The sequence below is a fragment of the Periplaneta americana genome, chromosome 10, assembly GCF_040183065.1.
Source record: "Periplaneta americana isolate PAMFEO1 chromosome 10, P.americana_PAMFEO1_priV1, whole genome shotgun sequence".
NCBI lineage: Eukaryota > Metazoa > Arthropoda > Insecta > Blattodea > Blattidae > Periplaneta > Periplaneta americana.
Genome location: NC_091126.1, coordinates 5518391 through 5530484, shown reverse-complemented (window position 1 = coordinate 5530484; position 12094 = coordinate 5518391). Strand labels below are relative to the sequence as shown.

At 38.0% G+C, this 12094-nt stretch overlaps 1 protein-coding gene across 2 annotated transcripts in view; it reads left to right on the top strand.

Annotated features, from left to right (window-relative positions):
- Gfrl (Glial cell line-derived neurotrophic family receptor-like) overlaps positions 1–12094 on the top strand; it is a 1341875-nt gene that overhangs the window by 1317395 nt on the left and 12386 nt on the right. For both annotated transcript variants that reach the window (XM_069836786.1, XM_069836785.1), the window contains 2 exons: positions 2595–2740; positions 7096–7218. In XM_069836786.1, coding sequence (XP_069692887.1) covers positions 2595–2740; positions 7096–7218 — 269 coding nt within the window. The remainder of the gene's footprint in view (positions 1–2594; positions 2741–7095; positions 7219–12094) is intronic.

The following is a 12094-nucleotide window of genomic DNA, read 5'->3' as shown; positions in this document are numbered from 1 at the left end:
AAATTCGGAATGGATAAAGTTTGTTGGATAATCCAAATCAATTTTGATTACACGTTTCTGTAACAATTAGGGGAACAAGAGCAGTTTTTGTAATGTCTCCCGATGGTTTGTAGCGCCGAGAACAAACTGTTCAGAATCGATTTTCACCGAAACTTTGATATCGTGAAACGCATTTCACTTTCGAATTTGGGGTACAAATATACATAGTGTAATGTACTTTTGTCGGGTATTAATTTCATCGTTGTGCAGTGTAATTAATGCAGAATCGGTAGAATGACAACAATATTCCGTGACCTCGAGTCCATTCCTCGGCAAACAGGATTGGAGAAAGTCGCCCACGGGATGAAATTGTTACTGTTACCGTTTTCATTCAGGTGTCATATTTGAATAGGCCTACCCAAAACTGGAACGTACTACGCACTCGTGAATGCCAATTAATTTGTGGTCACAAAGCGCATGAATGAACTTAATGCCCAGTTCATTATTTGGTAACAGCGTCGGCGATATTTGTTGTGACGCTTGCCCACACTAATCCGACGGTGTGTAGATTGTTTATAACATACCAGAAGGGGGTATCAACAAATGTCGAGTGATTGAAATATTTTAATGTTACCTATTTATGTTTGAAAATTAAATTAGACATGAGAAAGAATCAAAGAAAGTATTGTGTTATGTCGACAAGGAAATGAAAAATAATTTTACCTTTTTATGGCTCTAATGTAAACTTGATGTTTTATTGATACGTCCTATGGCATGATGCCCTCGAGATGTACAGATGCGGAATTAAAAAATGGCCGTCTCTTGTTAGCAGTCCCCCTCTATGTAAGCAACAGGCTTCGCAACACTATCAAGAAGTAGCATACATTTAAGGCGCTCTTCTTTCCTGCGTATGCGCAATGAGTTGTATCTGAAACATTGTAAAATTAGGTGTCCAAATTTTGTTTCTGGATGTGTACAACAAAAAAACCTCGACAACAGCGATTTTAACATTTCCATGGAACTTTCTGTGTTTATATAATATTTACTATAACAATATTTATCTGTATGAAAGCCTGTCTATCTGACTACCAGTCTGTTCTCTCTCTGCCTCCCTGTCTGTCTCCCGTCTCTCGTTCTCTGTCTCCTTTCCTCTCTCTGTATCTCCGCCACCATCTGTTTCTCGCTCTGTTTCTCTTCTTTCCCGTCTCTTTTTGTCTCCCTCCGTCTCTCTCTCTCTGCCTTCCCGTCTCTCTCTGAGACTCTGTTTCTGTCTGACTCTCTGTCTCTGTGTGTCTGACTGTTTGCTTATCGTTTTGTGTCTCTGTTTTGCTATGTGTTTTATCTACAATAGTTCATCCCCCACTTCTTTGTGTCTGTTGTAGTCAGAAGGGCCCAACAGAAGTACTAGTAATGTAATAGTAATATACGTTACAAGAGCGGTGTGTTGACGTTTTCATGGTCGAGGAAAAGATTGAAAAAGCGAAACGTAGTTGAGCTTTTTTAATTTCCGAGAACATGAAAACAAACATACCGCTCGTGAATCGTACATTATTTTGTGCGAAGATCGTTTATTACATACCTGAAAGACGAATTTCAATTTCCGAGAACATGAAAACAAACATACCGCTCGTGTATCGTACATTATTTTGTGCGAAGATCGTTTATTACATACCTGAAAGACGAATTTCTAATTAGTTGCAATGAAATTTCCATTTTGGTTTCTGTTTAATGACGGCAACTTCGGAAAACAAAAATATCTTTCTTCAACATTGTTGCTATAAAATGTTTTCTGTGTTTACTATACTCCAGCAGGCCGTGATATACGTCTGTCTTTTTTTTCCCCCAGTCTATTAATGCGAACTTAAAACAAACGGTAAGGTTATGTAATGATTTATTTTTCATTTTAATATTTTAACAATATTATTTATATAACATATTGCAGTAATAACATCGGCATCTGGAATCTTGTTGATTTTTTCACGGCTTCCTTAGGTGTTACTTGTATCAGGAATGCAATGAGTTTCGTGGAGTAGTAGACTTTACTTAATTTTTGCAAATATTTAAAAACAATCATTAACATTGCAATTTAGGTGAAATTGCAGTGGTAAGTTTCCAATTTATAATTATTACTATGTTAAACGTCACTAAAAATAATATGTTAAAAGCCTAAAGCAGTAAAATTAATGTCGCGCTTAAGCGGTAAGAAGAGGGAAATTGTTATGTGTGTTACGTTGGGAATACTGAATGTGGTATTTCACACTTACTGCGTATTGGTTCTGTGCGGAAAACAAGCAAATACGCACGATCTCGCACAAAATATCTTAACTTATGTAGAGACAGACACGTCGAGCACACTGTCCTGCATTAACTGACATTTGCAGATAGAATTGCCGATGTTACGTACTTCCTTCCTGCATCTTTGGTGCCTAATGGGAATAATTATGTTAACTAAACGTTTCAACTTGGAGATTGCTTATGTTCGTGTTGCCCTCGTCGTCGTTACCTCGACTTCCTCGTTGTAACACTATTATCTTACGGAAGGACACAAATTTAGATGAAACAATTGCTGCATTATCACTTTTCATTGTGCCATCGCTTATTGTCTTATTTTGCAGACGCATACAAGCTGCCCCAGGGCGTGTTCCTGTTCCTGGGCTACAGTGAGACTGACGAAGCCCTGCTCAAGCCCCACAGCAATCTTTCGATTCAAGACGCTGTGGGATCGCTCCAAGACTTCATGCGCCACGAGTCCAGCAACAAGGTGAGCTGGCTTCCCATATTACTGGAACAGGCCTTAAACAATCCATTGAATAAAATCTGCATAGTGTCACTTAAAGAAATCAAGTCATTAATCATAGACCAATCCCCTTAATGAAGATGGTTACAAGAAGAATATACCCATAGTATTATTTCCCCATTGTACGTTAACAACATAATTTGTTTGAAACAATTTTTCATTTGGATGAGGAAGATAGATGGAACGCTCTGTACATTTAGACCAATTTCGAATCTGGAGATACGTATCACATTCGTTGAGTCATACACACACACACACACAGGTTGAACTAAAAGTAATGACATTAATTTCAGGGAGTTGTTCTTTGAGATATTTCAAACAAAGGAGTTAAATACAATTTTGCTCGTTTTTGCTTCCTTTTCGAGATAAAAATTATTTTATTCGAAACACTTCATAGCGTGTCTTGGGAAAGTAATTGATTTAATTCTCAATATTCTCAGTCAATTCAAGAGAACAATGTATTATGATAATAAATAGTTGAAAGAATTTTAGTTTCGCTCTTTAAATATGCAGAAATTTGATCCGAACAAATGTCACATTGTAAAATTTTTTGCAGAACGAAAAGTTACATGTGTGCGTGCGTGCATGCATATATATAACTTCCTCACTGCGAGCAAGTGTAGAGGAAAACATAGTGAATTTACAGAAAGTGTTTCCAACTGAGATAAAGACGTCTGAAGTAAGGCTTCTAGCTCGTTGGTCTGAAGAGAATTTCGGAGACGAGTCGCCACTTTAATAATCTGTAAACAAAGGAAACGAGTCCAGCTTACATTCGGAGGACCTACATGACCTCGCTGGGAAACTAGTGCTGCGCCCGCAACAAACATCCTACTTCCGGTTACAAACACGTGAGCAAATTTACCGATCAGTTCTTGGAGCTTAATTTATTATGCTTATGGCGGCATCTCAGCATTTTGTTGGGTTATCGACGGCTGTGCGCAGAGTTATAGTAGGCCTATTTTCCTTGCATAGAGGTATTTTAGAAGCCGTTCCACAATGTGTGAAGCATGGCATTCGATGCGCTGTGGACAAAAGTGCGTCTACTCCGTGAAACCGTCGGCCTCGGTAGCGTAGTTGGTATAGCGCTGGCCTTCTATGCTCGAGGTTGCGTGTTCGATCCCGGCCCAGGTGATGGCATTTAGGTGTGTTTAAATGTGACAGGTTCGTGTCAGTAGATTTACTGGCATTTAAAAGAACTCCTGCGGGACAAAATTTCGGCACACCGGCGACGCTGATATAACCTCTGTAGTTGCGAGCGTCGTTAAATAAACTATAATTTAAATTTTAATTTTCGTTCACACTTTTTAAGCACCGTAACTTGAATTCAGGTCACATGAATTCAAGTTGCGGTTCAGACATATTCAAGTTGTTTTTTTTTCAAGTAGGATGAAATGGCGTCGATTAAATGTGTACAAATTGAAATTTCTGTAATAGTAAAACTTCTTATTAGGGAACTGCTAAAGACATTGAAGAAATGGAAGAAGCGTCCGTTCATTATGGCTTAGAAATTGGATTAGCGAGATAAATACATGACCATCAACAATTACAAGTAGAATAAGTGAAATCATCAAGGAAAGATTTAATAATTATTAATGTAAATTTAATAAAATATACAGGTATAATTCACCATATTTTAAAACTATTTTGTTTAAGTTGTTATAGCTCCCCCCACCCGCAAAAAAATCTGTCGGCCACATTGAGCCATGACAGTTTCGGCTAATAAATGTCATCACTTTAAGCAACACTCTTCTTAATTCTTCTTTCTGCCTTCCCCACTTCTTCTATATATAGAGTTTCAATGGTTCTTAATTTCCTTTCCTACCTCGTCTGGGTCCACATTAAACCTCTCCTATTCAGCTCCTCAATGAACTCCTCCATGGCAGGTTTCCTTGCATTTCTGTCACAATACTTTGCATTCTCTATATTCCACGGGCCTTCGTGAGTTTCATACAAATGCAGAAACTCGAGTATTCGCTTATTTTTCCACTTACTCATTGTTTCCTATTAAAATAGAATTTAGGTTTGCTGCAAGACATAGTAGTCTATATTATAATCAACATCATGAAGAATGTTAATTGTTGTAGTTTGAAAAATGTACACGTATATTATGCTTCCTCTCTCTTCTTTTCTTTTAATTAATTTCTTGAAATTATAAATCCAAGTGAGCAACAAATATGCTTTCGTACATTAGGGATGGACACTAGACTATTCGCAATGGTAGGTTGAACCTCTTAAAGAACGCTACACAAAATTTCCAATCGGATTCTCTTACTTTCCAGCACAATCGGCGCTTAAATTGCGTGGCTATCAGCATTTGCGCATTTCTCTCTTGAATCCAAGTATTCAAGTGGCGTTCATACTTTTAAAGTTCTTTCAAGTCAAGTTGAAAGTAGAAAAGAGATTTATCCTTACTTGAAACTTTAATTCAAGCTGCTACTTGACTTCAGTTCAACTTGGAATATAGTTCCCACTTTTCAATTTCGTCGAATCAAGTCACTTGATTCAAAAGTGAGAATGAGGCTTATGCTGTAATTTGTTAGTCACTGGCGTAGCTCAGGTGGTAGAGCATTTACCTGCAGATTCGGAGTTGCACTCGGGCATGGGTTCGATTCCCGCTTGGACTGATTACATAGTTGGATTTCTTCCGAGGTTTTCTCAACCGCAAGGCGAATGCCAGGTAATCTATGACGAATCCTCGGCCTCATCTCGCCATGACCAATCCCATCCTGCTAAATAACCCAGTAGTTGGTACAGCGTCGTTAATAATCAAGTAAAAAAATTATCCTTGTTCGGCCGCTTGCTTCAAATTTCCCAATGGAAGGAGACTAACAGACGTTAAGTTTTCTACGTATAATGATGATGTTCTCTGTGCATGGCTCCTTTAACCTCTTAGGAAGACTGCAACCAGTAAGGGAGACAGATCGGAGTAGCACAATATATAACTCGCGATCAACAAGGATTCTGCCGAAGAGTCGGGAAAATAAAATCATCACAACATTTCATCCCCCTACAGATGGCTCAATGTTTGTTCATTTAGCAGTGGAGTGGACGCTGCTCTGTTATGCCACACATTGATTCTTTTGATCAAATATTCATTTTCTCTTATGAATATACATAGGACTAAATTTTACAGATTTGCATCATAGAGAGCGAATTACTTATTACTCTGTTTTCTAATCGGTTTCAGGAGCATTGGTGCATTGAAAAAATCCAAAGATGTTAACATATCTGAAATAGGCCTACACAATTTTCAGAATTAAATGTTCGCATACATCAAATAATGAGCGTGTAGAACATCTGCACCCACGAAGGCGTGGATCACCGGTATGTTTCACGCCAATTTTAAGGACGAAGTATTCGATTTAAAAATCGATCACACATAATTTCTGCTAAACATTTTAAAACTTTTACTTAATGTAGCATCTTCCGAAATATATTCTGGTTTATGGTTTCCCCTGAACTATTATATGGCCTAAAGAAGAAATATATGACCGAAAACGTTATGTTTAACTTGCATCGAAATAAGAAAGAAGGCTCGTTTCTTGAATTGAACATATAAGTCATTCTTTATAATCGCAAAGTAAGATGTTATATCATTCAAGTAGATATGTAATTCATTTTACACAAATTCAATTAAACAGCTGTTCGTGTATTGTAGTAATTTCTAACATAAATTTCATGTTCGCTAAAACCTGTTTCAAGAGTCATAATACTAAACAATATTATATTTATTTTAAAGATATTTCAAGCATATGTTATAAAAATAAGTCATATCTCTGATGGTACGTTAAAGGGAAAGTGTTGGTTCTGTGAGCATAACAAGATGATAGAACTGTTGACTGCTAAGCCTTGAAGAAATTACGACCCTTTGGTCGCACATGACGAAATGTAGCCCGTCGCTTGGTGTTCTGTGTAATAGGCCTACAACTTAGACGTGAAGAGAATCCAAGGACATTGTTTAATAAATTTTATTGAGGAAAAAGTTTCATCTTTGATGCGAACTTGTGCTTTCATTCTAAGTAACACCAAACATAACGAAGAAAATCGTCAGATTTGTTCGTCGTCGTGTGTTGATTTTAAATAAAGACCAAGTCCTTTACTAAAACTTGTTATATTCTATGTTTAACATTCCCTGCCAAATTGAGTAGTATTACTGAATGGATATAGAATCGTAGTAGTTTAGAAATAAAACATCCGTTCTCTGAACCATCACAATACAATTTTTAGAGACTATTTGAATAAAATTTTGATTATTCTCGAGACATTTCTTGTTGGACGGCAAGCATCAGTTTCAAACTCCATCATTTGTCATGTTTCAGACTTCCTGCACTCTGGCGCTGTACAACGTCACCAGAGAGAATCTGATTCTGATGGCGAAAATAAGTAAGGACAGTCGCGGCGCGAGCCAGCGATCTTCACTTGATCTCCTGATGCGGGAAAAGGTTTGTATGCAGAAATGTGTAGCTTCACACATCGTCACGCTGTGTGTTTCTTTATTAAATGAAAGCGGTAACTATTGGTTATAAGTAGGAAACATCCGCTATCAGTATTATCCCAGATTAAAAATTCTGAAAATTATTAATATACGTCCAGGTTACTTCATCATAAGGGGGATCTCTGAAATCTTTCTCTCTTATTCCACTTAAAGCCTTGCTTTTTCTGAAGCGACGCCTCCCACAAATCCGGACTACACGAGAGACAGTGGGTGGTTTCTATAACTGCGAGATGCGAGGTCTGCGCACCTCGCAACCATAGAAACCACCCGCTATCTCTCGTGTAATCCGAATTTGTGCGAGGAGGCCTCGCACATCGTATGCGTCGGTTCAGAAAAGCCGTGCATACGACAACTGATGACGCGCATGTTTGAGCCCAGTAAAGATGGCGACACCACGGAACAGGTGCGATGTGAGCTGTGTCTAGCAGAGTTCCATCTGTGCAGCGTCGTTTGAGTACCCGATATGGATGTGCTAGACTCCTCGAGAGAATACACTAGGTGCGTCAGCCTACGGCCCACTTCCTTCTCCCAGCATTGTTCTCGGGTTTTATGAAGGACATCGTCTACCAGGCTAAGATCAACAATCTTCAACACCTGAAGAACGCGTAAGGCAGGGCTCGGCATCGGGAGCGGAACCAGTCTCTAAACGGGGATGCTTAATATTCATCCGTCACGGAATCAACGCTGCGCGCTGTTCGACGGGGAAGAAAGGGGATGAAGAGAAATCACATGGCTCCCCGTGAGAGAGTAGAATCCGCTCTTGCTGCCCAGCCTGGCGTAAGGGGTGCTGTGGCCACGATAACACCAAACTTGCTTCACGCCACATGGAGCGAGGTCGAGTGTCGTCTGGATATTTGTCGTGCCTATATTGAAATATATCATATACTCAGAGGAAATTTTGAGTGTCCCTATGTTTTGGATACCTTTCGTCCGGACACCTTATCATCTGGAAATATATCGGAGAATGGGTGGACAGTTTGACTGGAGTGTAGAGCAGTGTTATTGGAAACTTCTTTAACAGATGCGGGCGGACTGGAGATCAGGCTTTTGGTGAAGAAAACTAAGTTCTTCCATAGTACCTCATTTCCTTAGCTATAGTTCAATTAATTTGTAATCATCTATTAAGACAGCGGTCATTAGCACAGTGCACTCACGGGCTAGCGTCTCTTACCTGCGAATAAGAGATGCACTAGCGTGCATCCGTGGCTGCTGACTGGTATGCTTTCTCCCTTTCTCTTCTGCACGATGGTGCATATACCGATACACTACTTACCCGTTACCCATTTCAGCGATTGCTGACGACCACTGCATTAAGGGAAAATTATAGTAAATATGACAACTGCGTGGATTGAATTATTAACTTACGTATACTAGATCTCAGAGAAAACGAAGTATAACATTTCATAGCCAACTGGAACCTACCTACTGCACTGAGCAAGCAGAAGTAGAGCTGTCATGGAAAATTACACGCAACTTATTACAAAATTATTTGAGAACAAATGAGTTAGGTTACATAGTTTAAAGCAATACCTTGGCCCATGCATGATATACATTTCATTTTGAACTAAATAATTGCATCTATGTCACTAATTTTCGTAATGTGAAAATTAAGGAAATTTAAAAAATCCTGAACACATTAATATGTTTTATCAAAATATCACGTACATTATTAGGAATTGGAAAAAAAAATACAATTATTTTTATACCTCTTAATATAGTTTCATTTGTTGGTTTCTTAAAATTTACGTCGACTTATTCCCTTAAAAATATTGATGTAGGCCCACTTTCTCAACATCGCAAATCATTACACTTTAAATGTAAACTAAAATAAACATCACGAGCCTTGTGTGATTTGTTGCAGTACACGAGGAATATCATTTTCAAATTCTCGATTGAGAACGATACCGTGCCACATGGGAGAAAAATCTTATGGAAAAACTACGTTCCATGTCAGCTGACATAATCGGAGCATACTTGAAATTAGGCACGTCACTTAAATCTACACCTTCAATGATGTGCGTTCAATAACACAATTGCAATTTAACCAAGTATGTTATACCCATTTTTTGATGACAATACTTTCGTAAGTTCGGTCCCGTACTATGATGCCACCCCAGATAGTCGACTGACACATTTTCAGACTAGTATTTTAGCGCCTATAATTTCTAAACTACACGACAAATTCCAATGAAGTGAACGTCGATCGACAGATGAAGGATCAATGTTTCTACCATAAGCTTGAGTTGGAGGTGGTGACGTCATCTAACGATACACGCAGAAGGAGGGAAATTGATGCACGAATTGGCGGGTCGCGCGGCAACTGAGGCAGTGTAACTCGAGTCTCAGAATTAAATTTGTAACCATAAGCACGTTAGTGTTTACATGACGCTCTCTGTTGGAACCTAGCACATGACGTTTATAAAATTTGCAGAATAGATTTTTTTCCTATAATAAACACACCATCAAATTCTGAAATGCATGCTCTTAATTTTGTATACACTGTACTTGTTTTATTTTTCGACACATATCTCTCTCTCTGTGTGCGGAACTACTGAACGACACATTTTAACACAGCTGCACAGTTTAGTTGTTGTTCATCTTGTGACGAATGTTCAGGTTCTGAAATCATTTTGCAACAAGTCGCGTGCAATTTTCATTGACTGCACTGTACTCCTGCTGGATCAGTGCAGTAGCTCGGTTCCAGTTCACTACATACACAGTGATTCAAATCCCCTGCCCTACCGCCACTTACGGAGCTTATTTCCGAAGACATTACGAGTCCTATGCTCAATATTTTCAGAGTTACAACAATATGAAGTTGTTTGTAATATACATTTTTTTCAGGGTAAAACAATGTCACAAACAGAGAACGAACTATTCGGAAGCTGGCTAGTATTCTGGAGCTAAACATTTGTTAGTTAGGCTACTTCGTGCACAATGTTTTAACTAGAAAATTACATTTTTCTTACACACTTATCAAAACAATAATTGTTTCAAATCACTCCACTCTTGTAACTCTTTAAGACGGTACATTAGAATGCAAAATTGAACTGTAAAGAATCAAGTTGTTAGAAGTCGTATGATTTGTAACAATTTATGTGATAAGTGCGTACGTATTATATGCAGTTGTGTGTTTCAGGATTGACTATCAAAAACAGCAAATAATCATTATTGTATAAAAAACTAATTATTATTTAAATATGTATTGTGCGAAATGTTTGTACTTCGACATTGCATATATATTATGTGAAATTCTGGAAATAGGAATTTCTAAGTGAAATTTGTATAGAATTTAATGAGATGTGATTTTAGCCTATTTGTGAAATTGTTTCGCGTTGCTTTGTGAATAGATTATTGGGATTGAAAATTTTGAATATGATGAAACATAATTGCGAGTGGAAAGTGGAACTACCTAATAAAAACTGTTACCAACAACGGTTGTTAAAATGTCCGAAATTTTTATCCAAGGCGACCGACATTGCAGGCGTTCTGGCAAGATGGAAGAATAATGCCCACACGCTTAACAAAACGCGATTTTTGGTCTCTGCGGGTGAACTTCGAAGTCTCTGCGCTGTCCCGGAGATACCAGCGACTGCGTTGTCTGTTACGAATTTAATTTTTTTTTAGCGATTTTTTACTGCAATGTTAATTCCTGTGAAATGAAATCATTTGAGGTAAAGTGTAAGCTGGCGATGGAAGTTTTGATTTACCACATTAATTTCTACAGTTTATTCTGTGACAAGGTGAATCTAAATTCAATCACAAGCTTGATTGGTTATCCCATATTAATCCTATACCGCATCGTAACTTAACACGGAGCAATATTAAATATTCAAACGCATCGAGCCCGATGGCTAGGACATCTGTTCTTTCCCAAGGCTATAACATATATGTGTACGCGTATATATATGCTAGTGTTATAAACATTCAATATCTATCATACATATTTATTTCGTAAAACATTATTTTTTCTCTAAATACTCGTATTACAGACATGAAATTTTCATATGTGTGAAAAATATTTCACGATATTACCCAATACGGAGTACCTGTACTGTACGATTTACATTTTAGTGTTCTTAAGGAATAGTTTCAGTAAAAATTGATCAAGGCGTTGAATGGAAGAAAATGTTCAGAATCATTGGCCCAGATGAAGTGTGTCAATGTAATCGATTTCATTCATCGCTTGTCAATAGGACGAACGTTTCTTCCTTCTCAGCTTTCGTGTCTCCTCATTCTCCATATCATGATGGTAGTGACGGTAGCACCAGTAGTAGGCCTACCGTTTTATTGATCATTTCACTCGTCAAAGCAAAATATTTCACTGCCGCAAGTGAAGTCGTCACAATGCTTGGTCTTCATCTAATATGCTGTAATTATCACGGTGCACGATATTGCTAACGGAGCTTCTCTTAAGTGAGGTTAGGAAGCATTACATTAAGACATCGACACATCATTAATTTCGCGCGTTTAGTCACGATGGTTACAATTAGGGCTGAGAAATACATGCCGTTATAGTGCGCTTCGTGCGCCTCTAACTTTGAGTCGGGGTGCGTTAACGCGGTCTTTCGTTCGTTTGAACTCATGCTTATCATCGCGGTAAGATACAGTAGTCCTCAGCATTTCCTTTGATTTCGAAACAACTATCTGCTACAGAAAAATTTAAAGACATCATTTTCTTTATTAAAGAAAAATTCCACTATTTTAAAGACATTCCATTTTCTGCCTGTAGAAAATATACCTAATATAACATTGACGAGTATCAGCCTTATTGTTTCACTATGTTCATATGATAGTGTATTACGTTTTTGTTTCACACAATT